The 23096-nt window shown below is 36.5% G+C and overlaps 3 protein-coding genes across 4 annotated transcripts; 2 read left to right on the top strand and 1 right to left on the bottom strand.

Annotated features, from left to right (window-relative positions):
• Nucleotides 1–35: 35 nt before the first annotated feature.
• On the bottom strand, nucleotides 36–9064 carry nlrp12l (NLR family pyrin domain containing 12-like). The gene is made up of 13 exons (XM_081386092.1): nucleotides 8988–9064; nucleotides 7328–7428; nucleotides 7136–7237; nucleotides 5199–6992; nucleotides 4944–5117; nucleotides 3715–3888; nucleotides 3438–3611; nucleotides 2972–3145; nucleotides 2729–2902; nucleotides 1697–1870; nucleotides 1098–1271; nucleotides 782–955; nucleotides 36–618 (listed from the first exon to the last, which is right to left on the bottom strand). The coding sequence occupies exons 2-13, from the start codon at nucleotides 7369–7371 to the stop codon at nucleotides 609–611; spliced, it is 3342 nt and encodes a 1113-aa protein (XP_081242218.1). The 5' UTR covers nucleotides 7372–7428; nucleotides 8988–9064; the 3' UTR covers nucleotides 36–608.
• A 507-nt stretch (nucleotides 9065–9571) lies between these two features.
• Nucleotides 9572–13543, top strand: LOC308702730 (uncharacterized protein). Its single transcript, XM_081385806.1, has 2 exons — nucleotides 9572–9955; nucleotides 12562–13543. Exons 1-2 carry the CDS (start codon nucleotides 9701–9703, stop codon nucleotides 12697–12699), a joined length of 393 nt encoding a protein of 130 aa, XP_081241932.1. The 5' UTR covers nucleotides 9572–9700; the 3' UTR covers nucleotides 12700–13543.
• Nucleotides 13544–13877: 334 nt separating this feature from the next.
• Nucleotides 13878–17988, top strand: nemp1 (nuclear envelope integral membrane protein 1). Of its 2 annotated transcripts, XM_081387739.1 has the most exons (10): nucleotides 13878–14001; nucleotides 14437–14558; nucleotides 14646–14865; nucleotides 15039–15111; nucleotides 15256–15349; nucleotides 15779–15893; nucleotides 16200–16425; nucleotides 16511–16678; nucleotides 17208–17409; nucleotides 17503–17988. In XM_081387739.1, the coding sequence occupies exons 1-10, from the start codon at nucleotides 13896–13898 to the stop codon at nucleotides 17527–17529; spliced, it is 1353 nt and encodes a 450-aa protein (XP_081243865.1). In that variant the 5' UTR covers nucleotides 13878–13895; the 3' UTR covers nucleotides 17530–17988. The 2 variants fall into 2 exon arrangements, with proteins under 2 accessions (XP_081243865.1, XP_081243866.1); XM_081387740.1 differs by having other exon boundaries at nucleotides 17208–17553.
• Nucleotides 17989–23096: the final 5108 nt, after the last annotated feature.

A 23096-nucleotide genomic window follows, 5' to 3' on the forward strand; every position in this document is an offset into this window, starting at 1 on the left:
CCCACACCAAATAACAAGCAGTCTTTCATTTATTTGTAATAAGATTTATTGATACAACCATAAAGTTTTACAGGATAAAGAATAACAAATTTTCAAAATAAATGTTAAATATTCAATCAAATGACACACAAACACATACAGTCTATAATGACACCGGTTTAACAACTGTACAGTTGAAACAGTGTGTTAGTGACCTTAACAAAGCAAGGAGTTCTGAGCACAACTTGGTGATTCTTGTGAAAATAAATATAGATATTGATGACCATGTTAGACAGCAGTGCATCAGTCAACTTGTAACATTTGTGATTCGCACAAATATCGCACAAAGGTTTTAACTTCCTTAGTTTCTGAAACTCCTACTAATATCATAAATATCAATACTGTGTGTAGACAACATTTTATGAAACAATGCCAATGTCTGCTCAGTATTTCATACCAGCATATAATAGTGTAATATATATATATATATATATACATGTATATATGAACAATATAAATAACGGACGTAAAAAAATAATACATCTGAAAATATCATATAATAAGAAGTGCAGTCATCAGTGGTGAGCTATGGCAGTATTCTGTGGTCTGTGATACACACAGGTCTGAAGTTAATACAATCTGGAAAGAAAAAAAAGATTTATTACATTCAACATCACACAAGCAAAGCTCAACAAATGCAAATGTATGGTTTGAGTATTTTGTATGACAGCTGTTATGCTGTTTCAGTTGTTCATAAAGTCATAACTACTGCAAATAGTCTCCGTCACAAGAAACTGCTTACATGAGTTTCTCTAGTTTACTGTCTGGATCGTCCAGCAGAACAGATAGCGGCCTCACGGCTGAATCTGTGAGATTGTTTTCACTCAGGTCCAGCTCTCTTAAAAGTGAGTGCTTAGGTCTCAGTGCAGAGGCTAAAATAGTGCAACCTTCCCCTGTGATCCCACAGTTGGATAACCTATAGAAGAATTAGTTAAGTGTAAACAATATTATAGGCATAAATCATTAATCAAAGAAAACTGTAAAATACAATCTTCATGTATTTTAGAGAGAAATCACAATTATCTTCTATGAAAGAAACCTTTTGGATGTAGAGTTACCTCAAAGTGTCCAGCTGACAATGTGGATTTTCCAATCCAGCACAAAGGATTGTAATTCCCAGATCTTGTAGATTATTTACTCCCAAATTCAGATCTCTAAGACTTGAGGATTTTTCTTCAAGAGTTGCAGCCAGTGAATCACAGCAGTCCACAGTTAAACCACACTGGCTCAAACTAGGGAAAACAATGATAGAGAGACGTTTTTTATCATTTAAAAAAAAAAAAATAATCTGTTTAGAAGTTTGGAGTCAGTAAGTTTTTTTATTATTACAATTGAATGTTTTCCGTTTAAATATATTTTAAAATAATAATATTAATTTATTAATGTGATGGCAAAGCTGAATTTCCAGTCTTCGGTGTCACATGATTCTCCAGAAATCCTTCTAATATGCTGATTTTGATTTTTTTTTTGGGGGGGGGATTTTTTTATTGATTTATTTTTTATTTTTTTATTGTTTTGTTTTTTTTCACTTTTTATTAATTTAATGGATCCTAATTGAATAAAAACCTTCAGTTCTTTAAAAAATGTTTTTAATAATTACACATGATTATTATCTGATATATTAGAATGTTATTGAGAGTATTTGTAGAAAACATACTCTAATTTCACAATGTTGCTGCTGTGATTCCTCAGGACAGGAGAAAGGAGCCTCATCCCTGCGTCTGTGAGCTCATTATTGCTCAGGTCCAGCTCCATCAGATGAGAGGGGTTTGAGTTTAGAGCAGCAGCGAGGACAGCACAACCTTCCTGCGTGACCCCACTGTCTCCTAAACTGTTATGAAAGACGTTTAATGTTAAAAGATTTACAGTCACAATTCAGCATCTAAACAAAGAAGACCAACTGCAACTGACATCATAATCAGAAAAGCACACCTAAGACCAGTGTTGGGGGAAAGTTACTTTTAAAAGTAACCAGTTACAATATTGTGTTACTCCCTTTAAAAAAGTAACTAATTACGTTACTTTTATGGAAAGTAATGCGTTATATGTTTTTCACCTGTCTGAGGCTTGTTCTCTTCCAGGCCTTTCAGGTGTTTTTTACTCAGTAATGCATTAAACAATGCATAATCTATATAACATACTCCTTGAATTTCTTTTAAAAAGACATCTACCCCCAGTTTCAAAGAGAAGGCTTAAGCTTAGTCCCAGACTAAAATGCATTATTGAGCTGTTTTAATTGAAAGCAACTTTCACTGATATCTTAAAATATGTCAGTGCCATTGTTTTGTCTCAAAATGTACACCAGAAATATTTTTTTTCTAAGGCATGTTTATATAAGATACCTAAATGTCCTAATTGAACTAAGGCCTAATCCTGACTTAATCTAAGCCTTGTTTGTGAAACCGAGCCTTAGAGTATCGTCTGACCACTTAGAATATTGCCTGACCACTAGAAATATGTTTATCACCAAAAAAGTTGAAAGTAATGTTTTGTTACCTTTTTACAATTTGTCTGTTGATACATGCAAATTAATTAAACTGAAACGTAATGTGCATTACTTGTTACATCAAAAAATTAATCGGATTATGTAATGCACATTACTTCTAATGCGTACCCCAAGACTGAAATTATAAGCACATCTACCTTGCAAGCACTAATAATGAAAGTCTCAATGCTGGGTTCTGCTCACCGTAACGTCTCCAGCCTACAGTTGGAGTTCTTCACTACTTCAGCAAGTCTTGATACACCAAAATCCTTTATGTGGTTCTGTCTCAAGTCCAGCTCTCTCAGACGACCCGGGTTAGAAACGAGGGCTGAGGCCAAATCAGCAACACCCACCTCTGTGATCTCACACAATGCCATCCTGAAAACACAAGAATTGCTTAAGGTGTTTGCTGTGTGTAGGATTTAAGTGGAGATTTGAAACCCTTACCTCAAAATCTCTATTTTACAGTGAGGGCTTCCAAGTCCATTTGAGAGCATTTTAACTGCTTCATCATATATTGCGTTGCCGCTCAGGTCTAAAGCTTTAAGGGTTGAGAAGCCGGACCTCAGAGCTGAGGCCAAAGACTGACATGATTTCACAGTGAGCAAACCGTAACTTAGCCTACGGGTGGAAAAAAATAGACATTTGAATTAGAGATTAATATTTATAATAGCACACCGCTCAAACATTTTGGGTCGGGAAGATTATTAAAAGAAGTCTCCTATTCTCACTAAGGCTGCATTTATTATTTGATGAACAGTAAGCATTTATTTGAAATGTATTTATTTTTGATAAATTTAATGCACCCATGCTAAATAAAAGTATTAATTTCTTCTTCATTTTTATCTTACCGACCCCAAACTTTTGAAAAGTATACATGTATATGACAAAACATTCCATTAACAAAAAGTACCAAAGAGTTTCAAGTCGGGAAAGAGGATGTTGTGTTACAGCTGAAAGCTTCTCCACTCCATCATCTCCTGGGTTATTCCAGTGCAGGTCGAGCTCTCTTAAGTGAGATGGGTTGGACTGTAGAGCTGAGGCTATTGCAAAGATGCCTCCAGGTGTGACTCTGCAATCCTTGAGCCTATGAATAATGCAATGACGTGTGATCAGAAGGACCAAACAAATTCTACATTTGGCATTGGTGCCCTCCAATGAACTGAAGTGGGGTGAGGAAGGATGTTTACCTCAGTATCTCAAGTTTACAGTGCTGATGCTTCAGGTAATTGGCCAAGATCTTAATTCCTGTTTCTCTCAGACTGTTTTCACTCAGGTCCAGCACCCTAAGGTTTGGGAGATTTGGGAGCAGTCCTGATTCCAGAACCGAGCAGCCGTGTGTGGTGATTCTGCAGTATGAGAGCCTGAGGAAACATTAACACAAGTGGTACTAAATATGAATTCACACAATATGAAATCATTGTTTTGAGGACATTACAAAATTATTCTGATGGGCCTAGACACTGCACTGATTTTGGAAACTGGAATTCATCCAGAATAGATTTATTCTGAGAGTTAAACTCTTACTGGCAGCTGAAAACATTATTATATCATCCAAAATATTTAATAAACAGAATATTTAACAATACATTTCTGCTTGTCTGTGTTTGCGTGTTCCAGGCTGTACTGTACATTGGGATTTTTGAGTCACTCTTTACGCAGATTACATTGATACCATACACTGAAGTGGCAACATGTGACTGTCATTATGAGAAAGTCTGTAAAGAATTCAACCAACTGAATCGTTGAATCACTCAATCAAATGATTCGTTCAAAAACGCTTCGTACCAAAATGAAGCACCACCGTGTAAGAACTGTCAATATTATGTCTAAAATGCGATACTCAATTATAGTAATAACAACAATCATCATCATCATCATCATCATCTTTTAAGTTTTCATGTTTTCACATCATATTTAAATCTAATGTAATTCAAAACAAATGTTAATTAATTAATGTTTTGAACTTTTACTCAGCAAGGATACATTAAATTGACCAATATAAAGATCTTATATTGTCTTATATTATATTATCTTAAAGATATATCTGTTCGTTTGAAATTTCTATTCATAATCCTGAAAAAAAAAATGTATCAAGGTTTCCAAAAAACAGTATATTAGAATAATTTCTGAAGGATCATGTGACTGGAGTAATGAGGCTGAAAATTCAGCTTCACCATCACAGGAATACATCGCATTTTAAAATATATTAAAACAGAAAACAGGTATTTTAAATTTTAAATGTTACTGTTTTTACTGTATTTGCTTTTCTGTACATTTGTGTGGTAGTATGTATACACAATGTATCTTTACACACACTCACACACACTCTCACAAACACACACACATACACACACACACATACTGTGTATATGTATATATATACACACACACACAGACACATGGCCAAGAGCTTTACCTCAGTTCCTGTAAATTGCACAGTGTGTTTTCCAGTCCGGCTGTCAGAAGCTCCAGTCCCTTGTCTCCAATAGAGTTATTGCACAGATCTAGCACTCGTACATTCGAAGAGCTGGAACCAACAGTGGAAGCAAGAGCTCTACAGCATCTCATAGTAAGTCCACAATTATCCAGTCTGGAAAATATAATGTAGATATAACACTATTCAGACTATTAGGATCACTTTTAAATATGAAACGTCAAAACAAGGACTCACAGAGCTGATTCTGAAGCTTTGACAACTGGCAACAATCTGGTAAGGCCTTCGTCTGATCTGATGTACTTCTTCAAGTCAAACACATCCAGCTTCTCTTCTGATGTCAATAACACAAAAACTAGGGCAGACCACTGTGCAGGGGAGAGTTTAGAAAAATGCCCAGAGTTCAGGAAGCGCTGGACCTCCTTGACCAGAGAGAGTTCATTCACTTCATTGAGACAGTGGAACAGATTTATGGACTTTTCTGGCAAGGACGTCTCCTCTATCATCCTCTTGATATATTCAACTGTTTCCTCAATGCTCTGACTGGCTCTGCTACCAGATTGAGAGAGCAAGCCTTGTAAAAGGGTCAGATTGGACTCCAATGAAAGGCCGAGAAGGAAGCGGAGGAAAAGATCCAGGTGTCCATTCTCACTCTGTAGGGCCTTGTCAATGGCACACTTATGCAACTCAAACAAGGTGGCCTCTTGATGCACTTCATGATCAAGAATGTTGATGTGGTGGAGCTTAAACATGACATACACATACATGGCTGCCAAAAACTCCTGAATGCTCAGATGGATGAAACAGTACACTCTGTTCTCAGTTATTGCAGACTCCTCCCTGAAGATCTGTGAGCAAACTCCTGAGTACACCACGGCTTCCTTCACATCAATCCCACAAGCCATCAGGTCTTCCTCATAGAATATCAAATTGCCCCTTTTTAGCTGTTGATAAGCTAGTTTACCCAGCTTTAAAATCATATCTTCATCCTCCAGGTCTGGGTTGTAATCTTTAGTGTATCTCATGTTTTTCGCTTTGGTTTGCATCAGAAGAAAGTGTGTGTACATTTGAGTGAGAGTCTTGGGAATTTCTCCATCTTCCGCTTCATTGAACATTTTCTCTAGCACCGTAACGGAGAGCCAACAGAAGACTGGTATATGACACATGATGTACAGACTTCTTGAGGACTTTAAGTGTGCAATGATACGGCCAGAGAGGTGTTCATCATTGATTTTCTTGTTGAGGTATTCTTCTTTTTGCGGGTCAGTAAACCCTCGAACTTCAGTCACCAGGTCGATATACCCAAGAGGGATTTGACTGGCTGCTGCTGGTCGAGATGTTATCCACAGGAGGGCATCAGGAAGCAGCGTGTTATTGATGAGATTGGTTAACAAAACGTCAATAGAGGCTGGCAGAGTTGGGTTATTCAACTTTGCGTTGTTCTGGAAATCCAAAGGAAAGCGGCATTCATCTAGACCGTCAAAGATAAAGAGAACTTTTTGCTTTTTGTGACCATCTCCAAAGCCTGTTTCCATTTTGAAGTGTTGGAGAAGCTCAATCAAGCTAAACTGTTTTGCTTTCATCAGGTTCAGCTCTCGAAACGGAAGTGGGTACACAAACTCGATATCCTGATTAGCGTTGCTCTCGGCCCAGTCCAGTATGAATTTCTGCACTGAGACCGTTTTCCCTATGCCTGCAACTCCCTTAGTCAGCACACATTTGATGGGTCTGTTCTTTTCAGGTGAGTGTTTAAAAATGTCATTGCATTTGACTGGAATGTCTACTGTGGTCTTTCTCCTCAACGCCATCTCAATCTGTCTCACTTCATGTTCTTTGTTGACATTCTCACTTTCCCCTTCAGTGATGTAAAGCTCTGTGAAGATGTCATTTAGGAATGTGGGATCTGATTGTTTGGACAGGTCATTGTGAATGCATTGAAATTTTAATTTCAGTCTTGATTTATAGTCTTGTTGGCACTCCATGGCTGAATTGGACTGTACTGTGGAGTCAGGAATATTGTTCTTGTGATACCTGTAAAAAATATATTGACAATGAAATGGCTGGACTCTCACACAGAGAACATTACCATCCAAAAATCTGAGGTTGGTAAGAATAAAAAAAAAAAAACAACAACTATGAAATACTTTTATTAATCAAATCAAAGACCTTCATACCTTCGTACTGAATAGAGATGTTCCCTTTTCAAATCAATTGGATCCAGCATAGAACTGGTACTTTTTAAAGAAACATGGCTTGGCTGATTTCGTAAAACCATCCTTGAATGAGAGAATTTTTTGTAGAAAACTGTTTATTCAATCATTTATCTCATACATGATAAAAAAGACACTTTACCACACTTTTCTCACCATGGAGTCCCAGAATATGGAATGCTTAAATCCGTCAGATTCATTAAAAATTCAGTTCACCGGTCCACACTTTTTCTTCAGTTAACTTCATCAGCTTACATCTAAAAATATATATATATGTTTTTTCTTTTCTCTTCTGGGAAATGGACCAAACATGGAAATTTTAAGAACTATCAGTACACAAGAACATTAAACAAGACATGCCTGGACACAATCAGGGAGTGATTGGTGAACAAACGCATGATATGGACTACAAACAAGAATTTCAAAATGTAAGACTGATATGATCCAAAGTGAGAGAAAAAAGATAAGGAAAAAACCCAGAATGTTGCAAGTATGTATCGCAACCACTTATTTTAATAACCCATTTGAACTTTTATTAAGAAATTCTGATAAAATCTAAGTATCAAGTATGTTCAAAAGAATATTTGAAGTAATGTAGAGTAGAGGACTTTCTCCTAATCTAGAAATGGTGTAATGTGAACATTTATGTTGCAATTTACAAAACGCAGCAAAAGAATGAGGAACCATATATGGAGAAGGCAGTTCCGTATTCATGTGTGGTTTTGTTTGAAAAAAAAGTGGTTCTTTGTTTTGTGGCTAAATTGTATACACCATTTTACAAGTAACCTCATGTCACACAACAGTATAGCTTTTTGTGTACATACACATAAGGTTGTTTGATAAGTGCTGAGATTGTATTATTAATTCTTTTTAAGCACATTTCAAAATCTTGAGCATATATACTGTGTATATACGGTATATATATATATATATATATATATATATATATATATATATATATACATATATATACATATGTGTGTATATATATATATATATATATATATATGTATATATATGTGTATATGTATGTATATATATATGTACTGTATATGCATGTGCACATGATGCCATGTGATTTTGAGGACATCACATGCAAAAATCATCACCAGTGCTTAAAAAAAGCATTGTTGCATCATCCATCCCTTTTGAACTATTCATAAATTGACATTAACAAAAAGTAGGGTGTTACATCCTGTTGGTCTCAAATTACCCTCAAATTTCTTTGGTTTGATCTGTTTCCTTGTATGTTTGAGTTTTGCTAAGAAATATGTCACTGTGTAATTTAAGTTAAAAAATGATGACAACACCAGTAAACACATATTTTCTAACTGAATCACATGTCCAGTTAAAGTAAAAAAAAAAAAGACTGTTTTTTTACAGTCACTCCTTTTGCCATTGTAAGTGACTATAATTAAAGAACGTTTGCCTTCTAATATTGAGCATTTTTAATAAGTTGTTATTATTATTATTTTTATTATTACTACTACGACTACTCTATAGTGAGTGATGCTAATGGTAGCCTATGGTGTCTGGACTGAGTAAAAGACATAGGCTACTAGATAGATAGAGAGAGAGATAAAATGAACATTTCCAGTAGGATCTAATTCTAAAAAAGCCAGAAATTAAAGATGAAAGTAGACAAGTAGGCTATTAGGATTTAAAAAGCATTCAAGCATGTAGTAATCCACTGTAATGACAGTTTTTTTAAAAAAAAGCTAACTGTCAACCTTCATCGATTGTAAAGAAATATAGGCTACCTTTTAAACGTTAAAGTCTAATTTACGTATTTGTAAGAAACTATATGTGTACTTACGAACAAGCCGGTGTGTAGCCCATGTCTAAATGTCCGCTTATACTACTTTCGCTTCAGTGATTACACTCCTGTCAGTCAATGATCACATGATCAAAAATGGGCGGGTTCTGGTATAGATCATAATGGTTGAAGTACTTGCACTGTTGGTCTCTTCTTTCTTTCATATTATATGATAGCGTTTTCCAGTAAAATGTTTATAAAAATTACATAAAAAAACTAAATAGTTAATAAAATAAAAATAAAAACAGAAATATTCAACTATAACTCTTGTGTCCCATGATTTTTTTAAATATATATTTATTAAAAATTGAATTTAATAAAATAACTATTTGAAAAAGTTTCAGGCCTATTTTGTACCTGTGGAAAGTGTCAGCATTGTCTAAAATCAATCAATCACATAATAAAGTGATTTCCATTCCACAACCAATCATTTTGTTCTTGTGTAGGCCAGTGAATTAGTGAATTCAATAGAATGGAAATTAATTTGATTTGAATATACTTCACTGACCCCAGAGTCAGACAGTCAACAAGAATTTGTACTACAGTCTGTCAGACTTTCCCCTGATGTGATGTTGGACTCAATCAGAGCTGGAGTCCAGCCAAACACACACAAACACTGCAGAGCTGCTCCAAGAGGATGTGCGTATGTAGGCTATGTGTGAAGTCCTGAGAGCTTTATCAGAGTGCACTAACAACACGCTCCTGTGAATACCATGAAGACCAAGTCTCTCTGTGCGCCTCGGCTTGGCCTCTTTGAGGACACTGGATGCAGGTACAGGCGGCAGGTCGACAGCGGCTCACCGGAGCAGAGCCTCGATCAGCCGGCGGAGAACAGGCCCAGAGATCCGCGCTTCACTTTCCTGCCGGAGAGATCTCCATACCAGCCCTTAGTGGAAGATGACAGCCAACACAAACTAAAGGAGGAAAAGAAAGCGAAAAAGAAAGAAAAGTATAAAAAATACAAAAAGGTAGGATGAATATTTCACTTGGTAACACTTGCACAATACTGTTCAAAGGTTTAAGGTCGTTACTTTTTGGTTTGTTTTTGAAGGAGGTTTGTTTTTGAAGGAATGCGCGTTTCACCAAGGTTGTGGTGCTGAATATTTTTCTGGCAAATGATGCATTTTGCAGTTTTGATGATTAGCATTTTTAAAAGAGCAGCATTTATTTTAATTTCAAATACAATTGAATTTAATGAGTGCTTGCTTGATAAAAGTATTATATAAAAAAATGTTAACAAATATACCATTTGAGTATAATATAGCATGTGCCTGTCCTTAAATATCTTAATAGATTTGTATAGAATCTAATAATAGACTGAATTAGATCTAGATCTAGAACATAATAGACTGACTAGGATGCAATTATGCATTTGATATTACTGCTACTATAAATAAAATACTAGTAAGTAATCTAGCAACTAGTCTTTATTTTCACTACTTACTACTACTACTACTACTAACTTTTCATTAGTATTTATTCACTATTGTTACTATTGGGATAGAGACAATCCCAAGTAAGGCCTACTTGTTGGTTATACTTTCCTATAGTGACAAGTATTCCAATAGTACTGGTAAATTAGAAAATGTTGTCATTGTATTCTTGTGGTTCAAATAACTATTCGATTCTGATTCTGATTTTTATTAGCAGTTGTTGATGTTAATTTTCTTATTATTTATGTATTATATTTATTTATTTACTTTTTATCTTGCAAAAACTTGAGGGAACTTGGATGGAATTGTTAACAATGTTTTTTTTGTCCCTGTGTTATCCTGATTTAAAATCTCACAAAATCTACCACTGACTTTCCAAATGACCAGTGCCTTGGTCACGAGTGAGAGAAGTGAAATTATTCAACAGAAAAGTTGTCATGTGTTATTCAGTAATGGTAAAAAATTATTTAAAAAATGTAATATTATTTTCCATATTAAGAATTTTGATTATGGAATCATGCACAGATAAAATTCTCACTTCAGGTAATCCTTTGTATATTATAACCACAAAAATGATTATATTTTTAGAAAAAGCACATGACTTTTCTAGTGAATTTGCTGACCCTGTGTTAGACAAGGTCAAAGATCAACGGATGACCTGTCTGGCATCTTAGACTGTTTCCTTATCAGACTTAACCAATTTAAACTGCTGAGACTGAGTAAATGGAGTATCTTAAGTAAACACGGCATCTCACTGTAATCCACTTAAAATATATATCATCTCTGGCCTGTTTTTTTTCTTCAAAGCACCTTCACCAAAGTAGCTTGTAGTAGTTTGGTGCTAATGGCCAACTTTCTCAACAACATAAAGTGAAATACAGGGCTCATAAGTATATTTCTATTGCTGGGCCAGTTGGGCCAGTATTTCAGGTTCATATGTGCCCTGACATTTTCACTGGGCGCAACCACAAATAGGATAGATTTTACTTTTTTATTGCAACATTATGGACAACTCTAACATGAGACTCAAAACATTACAGAAAACCAAATGTTTAAATTTGCCAAGCATAAAGCACAGGAATGGTGATCAATGTAAGATTTTGTTAAAAATGCGGCAAAGGATGAGAGACAATTTACTTGCATTATGTTTTTAACATTAGCTTACATTCCATTCACTCAATATACGCTATCTGTTTTTTCCCATATCGATGATTTGAAAAAGTACATAGTACATAGTCAGTCATTTGTTATTTTGGGAGGAAGGGGTCATTCAGATCACATGCAGTGATCCATTGTCATGCAGCAAATGTTTCCTCCCACAGGATAAAGCAGTGCATCCTGTTTCTGGCCTGTTGTCACACAGAGAGACCGTCACTAATGTAAAGACACTAAGCTACATGCTGTTTACGGTTTAAAATGATAAAGCCTAGTGTTAATCCAGCTAAACTGTCTACTTGGAATTCCAGTATTTAAACCACTCAAAGTCTTAATTCCTATAATATTCCTGCTGGCACAGGCTAAATCTCCTAGATCTGTGAGTGAAACTAGTTATTTTCAAATGAATTGGATTGCGTTAATCCAATTGTTAAAATGATTTTGATTTGTTGCTTAGATTTACAAAAAGGCCGAAGCATTGTGAGCACTGTTTTCCTAGCAGTCACATTATTTTGAGTTTAAATATTTTTATTTGGAATTTCACAAAATAAAATCCTTTGTCCTTTTTAACATTTAAAATAGTTTTTATTCATTTTAATTTAAGTAAATTATTTATCCAAAAACTAAACTTATAATCACATGCAATAAAGGAAAAAAAAATACACAAACTAAAATTGGAAAATAAAAAAGTAATCATCACAGTTCTGAAAAAAAAGGGGGGAACCAGATCTTTTTATATCAATTTAGGGGATTTTTTCCTTAGGTATTGCTTTTTGTTGTGCAATAATTTTAGTATTAATTCCCTTGATTATGCAATTTATTGCTTATACAATAAACACACACACATTTATATTATTATTATTATTATAACATTTTATATGAATAATATGAATATATTACATGTCATTTAATAAAGACAATATATTGGTTGACTAAGTTACAAATTCACAATGTGTGTTCTTTTTAACACTCTGTTTGTCTTACAGAACGTGGGGAAGGCTCTCCGCTACAGCTGGAAATGTCTGATGTTGGGTCTGCAGAACTTCACTGTGGGATACTCCACCCCTCTCTCTGCTGCCGCCACAATTGTTCCAGATTTCCACCCGGGAGGAGCCTGGGGTTGAGAGAATCCATGACCAGCATTTGTACTTTACTGTCAGGACCCAAAATCTTCTTATATGGAGCACATCAAGATGCTGATTTAAGAAAAATGACCCTACATCTGCCCTGGACATGCAGCTCAACCTCTCATGCTGTTAATCGTTATATATATCTTATATATATCTTCTCTTTGGATTTGTGATAAAGTGATTTTCACATTGCAATTGAGATCTACAGCTGTAAGGAAGACATATATCTTTTTATACTCTGTTTGTGTATATTTTGCCATGATTGAAAGAATTTATTCAATAATGTCTGTATAAAAGTGATGAAATATTCTTGTTTATAGAACATGTAGGCAACTAACATTTTGACTGAATCTGTAATTATTTTATGCATATGTGCTTGGATCACCTGATTATTTTATTTGCAACTCACTGTATAGATGTCAAATTAACAGGTGAAAGTGATTTAGACTATTTAAAGGAACAGATAGGTATGGTCATGCTCTCTAAAGGGAGTTTAATGAGCTCTGTAATTAAATGTTTTGTTTCTTTTTGTCCATTTCATGGACAGAAAAAAAGAGGATTTGCTTGACATAGAGAGGAAATTGAAAGTTCTTAGAGAGGGAAGTATGATGAGTAAGTGTTTTTAAACTGTAATTAGGGCAAGAGCTTTAAAGACAAAGGATGGGTTATGAGGAACAGACAACAGGAAAAGACAATCTGGCGCCGGAGAGACAAACGGCTTTGCCATCACTTGTTTAATAGGGTTAGTGAAGCTGAATGTCTTTCATGCTTGTAACACCTAAATGAATAGAAATAAATGTGATTAAAAAAAAAGGTAAATAAATAAAAATGAAGTGGCACAGTTTTGTCTTTTTATTTCACATCACAGCAAAAACGAGCATGTTAAATATATATATATATATATATATATATATATATATATATATATATATATATATATATATATATATATATATATATATATATATATATATATACCGTATATATATATATATATATATATATATATATATATAAAGAACATTTTTGACTTTACAGTTGATAGAAATAATTGAGTAACTTGCAGTCATGTCATGTGTGATGGTGTGCAAGAAGCGCGTGCTCACTCCAGTGCAGCGGGTGACGCTGTTCAGCACTCAAGTCTCGTTGGTAGCGTCACTCCAACCATCGAAGAAACGCGAGAAGACATCATGGCGGGATTAATGAAATCCGAAAGTGGCTTTAGAATCAAAACAGTCAGATTGAAAGTTATCTTGACTACTGTGCTATTTTCATTTCATTTTTCTCAAACCTCAGGTAAGCAATAGTTAGACACGCTTTAAGATACTATATCTTGATACATATTGTTTGTAAATTATTTAGGACAATTATGAAAGCTATAACGTTACGTGTTGTTAGCGTACCAGGTAACGTATATATTTGTTGATGTAGCAGTAACGTAATTAGTTACGGCTGTGGAAACGGATGTTTTAAAAGTAACGTTATGTGATAATGTAGTTTGTTGTCTTTTTTAATCATTTTTGTCGCTACCAGATGTTTAAGTTAAACCCTCACTTCACGGTAGATGCTCACTTCATAAAATGTTTTTATTTCATAATGTCGTATTTTAAAATATGTATATATGTATAAAATATGTGTATGTAAAATATGATTTAAACACACACACACACACATATATATACATATATATATAGGATTCACAAAAGTTATTACTCTGTCATTTTCATGCAGGTGCCACCCGTCCCATCATAGAAATTAAAGATGGACAAGAAATCAAAACACAAGCTGCACAACATTTTTGCTACTATAACTCCATCATACCTGGATGGAGGGAAACATGGACTAGAATACAGGTAAAAGACTTTTAACTATGACTTGTCAGTGTGATCTGTAATGTTTGCATCAAAATTGAGAGCCCCTGCCCGTTATTTGATTGACAGGTGAGAGTGTGGAGCACTACAAAGCTGAAAGTGACAGTGGTTAATGATGAGCAGGACCTCCAGGAGCTTGAGCATTTCAGCATCTGGAAACTTGTGCAGTATTTTGTTCGCGAACAGACCAATGAGACCACCGTGAGCATCAGTCTCTTTAGCAACAAGACCTGTTTCAGAGTGGACCCTTCAGACTCCTATACATTGTATACAGTACAACCTAGCCGACGTGAGTTGAAAAGGACTTGCATTAATATATTAGAAAGGCAAAAGTCCACATTGATAGGGAAACTTATTCCTGTTGGTCCTGCAGATTATATTTCTTAAATGAAATCTTCATGCTCTCAAATAATCGGGGTTGTGTTATTGATTTGGAGATTGATATTGTTTCTCCTCCTGTAGATTTTGACATCTACCTGTTTTTGGTTTTTCTGGCTGGAGTGTTGCTGTTCTTCTTTGCAGACATTCTAAGCAGGTGAACTGACATTAATATAATTCAAAATGAAAATATTCTCTTTAGCCAGTTCTCCTTTTCCTGGATAGAGGCACAATTTAGGTTGTTACTTAGACATATTGTGTTTATAAGTCTCTGCTCACATCCGTTTCATCCGTCTTATAGGAGTCAAGTGTTCTACTACTCTGCTGGCATGAGCACAGGCATGATCGCGTCCCTCATCATCGTCATCTTCGTCATCAGCCGTTTTTTACCCAAGGTAGGATTCCTCACATTCACTAAGCATCAGTACTAAACATCCTTCTCTCTACCGTCGAACACCTTGGTTGGCTTTGTGTGTAATCTTATTAAAGGAAAAGGTAAAATTTTAAATTCCGTCATTTACTCCCCTTCAAGTTATTCCTAAATTATTTCTTCTGCTGAACACAACAGAATTTTGTGTTCATTTTGGAGAATATGGGTTACCAAGCAGTTGATGGGTCCCATTGACTTCCATATTATGGAAAAAAAGTACTATGGAAGTCAATGGGGTCCATCAACTGTTTGGTTACTGGCATTCTTTGAAATATAATCTTTTCTGTTTAGCAAGAAAGAAATTCACACTGGTTTGGAACAACTTGAGGTGGAGTAAATGACGACAGAACTATCCCTTATTACCTTTCAACATGTTTGTTTCCTTGGCCTGTAGAAAAGCCCATTCTATGTGCTGGTGATGGGCGGCTGGTCCTTTTCTCTCTACATCATCCAGCTGGTGTTTAGGAATCTCCAAATAATTCTTAAAGATCACTGGCATCTGGCTATCGGTAAGAGAGCCCCATGAAAACTTGTTAATGTGCATAAAGTCCAACATAGAACATATTTAATTTTTGTAATATGATATATTCATTGGCTGTAGATAAGACTTTTATACACCAGATTTGACTGGATAGTGAAAAGTGAGCTAGTTTATTTTTTATTAAATAAATAATCATTATATTTTTATGTATTATTTGATTTGATTGGAATATTATGAAACAAACTTTATTTAGCAAAAACTTGATTCATATATTTGTATACTAGTCTTTAAAGTATATGGATTGCTGACTGTTCTTTGTTTTATATATATTTAGGTTATGTCATTGTGGTCGGGTTCATCAGTTTTGCAGTCTGTTACCGCTATGGGCCTCTGGCGGAGGAGCGAAGTATCAATATCCTGTCCTGGACGCTGCAGATATTCGGCCTTCTGCTGGTGTACGCTGGGATTCAGGTCCAGCAAGTGGCTCTGGCCATCATGATAGCTGCGTTCTGCTCAAAGAACCTGGAGTACCCTTTTACCAAGGCCTTCATGCTTTATCAGTGAGCATATAACTTTAATAAAAGTTGTTCAAATACATTTTGAGCAATGTAGTTATTGTCTTCTTGCTGAATGAATGCTCTGAAGGAAGCTGAAGCCTAAGAAACTCGAGCCACGGCGTCTGCTGACAGAAGAGGAGTATCAGAGACAGTCGGAGGTGGAGACTCAGAAAGCTCTGGAGGAACTTAGGAAATACTGCAACAGTCCTGAGTTCAACACCTGGAAGACGGTCTCTAGGATCCAGTCTCCTAAGAGGTATGAGAGAATATTTTAGAAACAGCTGTAACTTTTTGGCCCTCTAGTGGTTAAAAAGATGGACCCATCTTGTGAAAGGGAGAACACAAAAGTTTTCTAGCAAATGTGAATTTTTCCCTCCCATCTTAAATTATTATTTTCCCATTGCTTTCAGGGCTCCAAAATCCTATTATACATATACATAGCCCAGGCATGAAACTGTGCTCTCGTACCCGATCGCCCTGCTGCACAGTTATGAAACTTATCCCTCGTCCTCCCTAGCACCACCTGTAAAAACCTGATAATGGGGTTCTACCATTTTCATAGCAGATCTCGTCCGCCAAAATCAAGCTTTTGTATCTTCCATGCCAATAAATGCTGGTTAAAATAATTCACTCAGAGAGTATTTAACACAGGGGTTTGAAACGGCAATGATTAATGACTTTAGAATATTGAAGGATCATGCTTAAGACCAAAAAAATGTTTATATAAAGAAAGAAAAAGGTCCATTTTAATGTCATGTTGTCTAAAAAACCACACTTGCACTCAGGTTTGCAGACTTCATCGAAGGCTCTCCACATCTGCTGTCCAATGAGGTGTCAGTTCACACACAGGAGTACGGGCTGGGCGGATCCTTCTTCGAAGATGAGCTGTTCTCCACTGATGAGGAAGAACAGGAGGAGGAGGAGGGGTGGGAAACAGACGACGGTGTGAGGCCAGAGGCGCTATCTCCACGACTGAACAACACACGGGTGAAATGACAGATGAACAGTGTTGGAAAGTATTTAAATGTTTTAATCTGATCTGAGATCTGCTTAAGTGTAGCGTTTACTGTTCTTCTGTAGGTATCTGTTGGAGGTTTTCACTCCTGACTGCAAACACACGACTTCAGTCTCTGATGCATTCGTAACGGGTGATTAATGGTGAAAATGCCCTGGATGTTGTTTTCGTGGCTCGTGAGAAAGGCCAACAGTGATTTTCTTAAAAAGGATGTTTATTTGTCTTAAATCTTTGAGTTTAATTTCTGCAGAGATGTCCCGTGTGAGGAGGGAACTGTGAACACTGTGTTGTTACATGGACTCTATTTTATGATTTGTTTTGTTTTTTAAGTTTATACTAAGGCCCAGGCACATGTGTATATCAGTAAAAAAGCAATACTAAAACAGCTGAACAGAAGAGGCACAAATGTTATACAGCTTTTTGTGGACATGATTGGAGCTGTAAGTCTGTTCAAGGTCAAAGGATTATTTTTTTATGAAAAATAAAAACATAAAAATACATAGTCTTATTGCTTTACTTTGTAAACTAATAAATATGGTCAAATCTCACCGATATCAGAATTGCTGGTGGCGCTTTATTTTAAGGTGACGTAGTTGCACGTTATAACATGTAATTACTATAGTAATAACCAGGGTTCTAAATTAACACCCGCCAAATGCGGGTTAAAATAAATTTTGGCGGGTGTTAATAAAAACTTACTAGCCAGTTTGGCCGATGAGGCATTACATGCAGGGATGTAGTGGAGGCTAAACGCACGTAAACGCCGTTTACGCACCTCCCAAAATTCGTAAATAGCGTTAACCCACCTCCTAAGTGTGTTTATCCACTTCTAAATTGCGTTTATCCACCTCTAAATTTCACGCTTTTCAAGTGCGTGATCGCCGATCGGTACATGATTCGAGCATTTGGGCCGTTAACGACAGTGCAGAACATTGAGCAGAGAGCGCAGCGCGCCGACACACACACACACACACACACACACACACGGAAGAGAACGGCGCGGAAAAGACACGCTCGTGAAGTTATAGCTGCGAGAGAATGAAACCTGATCGCCGAACACGGAGGCGAGACGGAACATTTTTGGTTTTATTTTTTGCAAAATTGTCTGTTAATGTCGGCAGCCATTACACTTGTGGAAACTACAGTGCAACTTTATTGTCTTTCTTCTGTTAATTACAGAACCTTTTTACTAAGTTTTCTTTAGCCTAAAGTTTGCGAGAAACCATGGAAACGAATGGACACAGAAAACACAAGAAATAAGACAAACGGAGCTGGCTAGTAAAGTATTAACGAAATGCGGCAGTGGTAGCCTACTTGGGACAGACTTCTGGGGGCGAGAAGAGGAACGAGGCAGGGGATGAGGAGGGTATCGACAGAGAAACTAAGAAAATGCCAAATGGCTGACGGGTCGTTAATGGCTAGTGTTTGATCACAATAATGTCATCATGTATTGTCTGGTAATAACAGTACATTATGTAAGGGTTAATGCCCGACGAGGTGTCCATTGTCAGGTATTAATAATGAACGACGACGAGGCGTGCGCGTCGGACGGTTGCCTCCGCCGAAGTCCATTAATACCTGACAATGGACACCTCGAAGGGCATTAACCCGCTTATACCATGGTCACTTGCCAAGTAATACATTTTTCAAACATTAGTTTGTATTTTAATTAGTTTTACAATCGAAATCTAAAGTTTTTACAAACAATAACCTGGTTTCCTTGGTTACGCCTGACGGTTTATTTACTAGGTGTCCTCTATCACTTTTTAATGGACACCCTGCAGCCAATCAGAATCGAGTATTCACCCAGACCATGGTATAAGCATAATTACAAGTAACAACCCTAACCATAACTCTATACTAAGTGCATTTAATTAATTAATTTTACTCAGTACTTACTAGAGTTGGTAAAATGTAAATACGACACCTTAAAATAGTGGGTAACACTTTATTTTAGTGTCATTGTTACATATTATGTTACATGTACTAACCATAGTAATAAATAACAGTAAATTATGCATAATTACATGCAACTAACCCTCAACCAAATCCTAATCCTACCCTAACCCTATAGTAAGTACATGATAATTACATGCAACTAACCCTCAACCAAATCCTAATCCTACCCTAACCCTATAGTAAGTACATGTAGTTGCTTAATATTACTCAGTACTTAAATATATAATTACACTGTAACAATGTGTAACCAAATAGTGTAACCGAATTGTTAATACGTCTTTATGACCACTTGGTGGCAGCATAAAACCAATAGAGCAGTGGTTCAAATCCCTGGTCACATTTGTATCTGCTCATTCTGTGTCTCCCTAATCAAACACACCTGATTCAACTCATCAGACTTCAAGACCTGTATGACATCCAAAATGTGTGCAGTTGGAGGTAATCCAGGACCAGAGTTGGGAACCACTGGCTTTACATGGAAACATAGAGCTGTTCATCAGGTGTTTGGGTTGCTTGTACAGGTGCTGGTATCTCCATACACTTTGTAGAGCAAGGAAATCTAGCAGATGGATGTAAAACAGATTGTATTTGAGCTAATGGATGTCACTGTTGAATGTCCAGTAACAGAGCTCTAACCACTGCTCTACATGTTTCCTTAAATTTCCTTAAACCAAAGAACCTAATATATTTTGGAACATATATCGACTTATGGTCGCAACAAAAGAAAGAGAAATCCTAAATGAAATTGACAAAATGAATGGAGATTATTTTAGAATTCTAGGGTTTTTACAGGATATACTAAACCGAAAGAGGCCATTTAAAAAAAAAAAAAAAAAAATCCAATATGACCGCAGACGACATTCAATTCCAGGCTATCAGGAGATGATGTCACTTCTCCATGGCCCCCACACCCCTGTAAGCATGTAACAGGAACACATATCTCCTAATTTGGACCTAGTGTTCCACTTGTCTCCTGTCACCTATAACAGCACAAAGGCAACCAAAAGAAAAAGAAGAAAAACAATCAGCAGCAGGTGCTTTTTTATATTCAATCTCTTGAACATCACTGTCCTGTCGAGCCCTTAGAGAGACAATGAGATCGGAGAAAAGTATTTGGTCACCCTTTATATTGCGTGTCTTTAACTAATACTTACATTGAAAATTGTTTGGTACAGCGTAGGCTACTTTTTGTGTTTATGTTGTATTGTAAAACGCTTCTGCTGCTATTGAGTTGGGATATGGTTATGGTTAGGGACAGGTTTTGTAGTATGGTTAGGTTTAAGGCAGGGGTTTTCAAACGGGGGCCACAAGGGAGTGACGGGGTCTGTGGAAATATCTAGAGAGAGAGAGAGAGAGAGAGAAAAAGATTAATAAATAAGAAATAATAATTAAATCAATACATTTGTAAATTCTAGGGGTTATAAATAATGTATAAGTAAATCAATAAATTAGATTCAAATAAATAAAACATGATTTAAATATTATATATTAACAAAATTTCAATATTAGTTATTAATCTCTTAAATAGATTGAATAAAATTAAATAACCAAACAAATAAAAACTACATTTAACAGTATAGTGAGTATAAGAAAATATATAATAAAGTTACATTTTTAGAAATGTATTAATTATAAATTTTTCAGTGTATAAATTGGGTGTTTATAAAAGATAGATGCCTTTTAAATTTTAGGAAGTCCCTCACAGGAGGATAATCATATTTGGGGTCTCCTGGCATCTAAGATTGAAAACGTTATGTAATATAAATACTTAATATAAAGTGGGACCAGATGTTTTAATGCTTTTGGAAATAAATGTTTTGAACGAAATATAATTTTCCTCCCATCTCATTGCTTGTCACTTTAGGGGCTTCATAAACACTCACGCGTTCAACAGTTTTCTCTGCAACAAACAAACCTCTTAAAGGAGAACTCCGGTCAATTTTAACATTGGGCTAATTTTTTTGTACATTTGGAGTGCTGTCAATACAGAGAACAACGACAAAAATCGGTGTTGCCTACACCGTGTTATCCTCTTTTTAAAATTTGCACCCTGTTGACTTCAATGGGGCAAGTTTTAAACCTGCTTTTAGCCTCTTAACATCCTTGATGTGTCATTACAAGTGCCCAGCCATGTGAGTGATTCCTTCAGAGTGATCAAGGGTGAATCTGACTGCAGTAGATGTGAAAGATATGAATAAAAATGATGTTAATTCAGCCAGCGCACATACCTGTATTTACATCCTTTTTTCGGTCGAAGTCCGTAGTAATCGATTGTCGAGTTCACACGCATAGGTTTAGTTACCTATGATCACACGCGTGAACTCGACAATCGATTACTATGGACTTCGACCGAAAACAGGATGTAAATACAGTATGTGCGCTGGCTGAAATAACATCATTTTTATTCATATCTTTCACATCTACTGCAGTCAGATTCATCCGCGTTCACTCTGAAGGAATCACTCACATGGCTGGACACTTGTAATGACACATAAAGGATGTTAAGACGCTAAAAGCAGGTTTAAAACTTGCCCCATTGAAGTCAACAGGGTGCAAATTTTAAAAAGAGGATAACTCGGTGTAGGCAACACCGATTTTTGTCGTTGTTCTCTGTATTGACAGCACTCCAAATTTACAAAAAAAATTTAAATTGACCGGAGTTCTCCTTTAAAAAATAATTTCAGCGAACTCATTTTCACTTTTCTTCTGTCTTGTTTTTATTATTGCTGACTCACTTCTACATTCCCTATCACTCCTCCAGTAAATGATAAAGTCACTCCACAGCACCAGTCAGCAGTCTGCTCTTTTACCACTGTTTTACGGCTGATCACCTCTGGATCTTCTTTATACAAATGCTGTGGTTTGGCTGACCTTCATCGATCAGTGCAGGCCTTTCTTATAACAGGCTTTAGAACAGGAACACGAAGAAAGAAGCAGAATTGGGGGTGGGAAACAGCAGAAGCATTGTCTCCTCGGTCACAGGCAGCACCTCAGCTTCAGCTTTTGGTTTTGAATCCCACCGACTTTGAACAGGCAAAAATCTAAAGAGAGATAGCGACCGCAAACACATGACTTGCCACAAGAACCCTTCCTTGTTCTTCCTCTGCACAGGTCATGCAAATGCTGTTTGCATCCCAGCGGTGACATCACCAGCGGTGGTCCCCGTCGCCCGTGTCGCGTGTCACCAGCACAGGATTCCTCAGTATTCTGGAGCGCTGAGCCAGAAGCCGATTTGCATGTGCTTTCGCGGTAAACAGACACAACGTGTTACCCTACGCTAGGCAAATCGGTGGTACAGGTGGGCCGAGGATACTATTCCCCTCCTACTACCTTTTCCTTGAAATGCAGTATCTTAGCGTCTGGGAGACACCTGAGCATGTAGGTGGGGATTCCCGTATTACTATCGGCTCATCGCAGTCGCTGGGCTTGCCCCGTGCGTCTGTAGGTGTGTGACATGTAAAACTCACGGATTTCCCCCGCTAAACCTTCACAACTTATCCAAATGCACAGATCCACAGTGTTGAACCTGCTGAGCTTCCTCGTGACTGATGCGCGCACCTTTTCCCTGTTCACCTGTGTGGTTTGTTGTTATCCAACAGGTCAGAAGAGAGGATTCCCACGTTAATCTGCATGTGGTTAGATTGATCCTATAGTATTAGGATTGCTTCCTCGCAATAATGATGCAACTTCACGCCATTTT

The sequence above is a fragment of the Scardinius erythrophthalmus genome, assembly GCF_964197995.2.
Source record: "Scardinius erythrophthalmus genome assembly, chromosome: 15".
NCBI classification, from domain to species: domain Eukaryota; kingdom Metazoa; phylum Chordata; class Actinopteri; order Cypriniformes; family Leuciscidae; genus Scardinius; species Scardinius erythrophthalmus.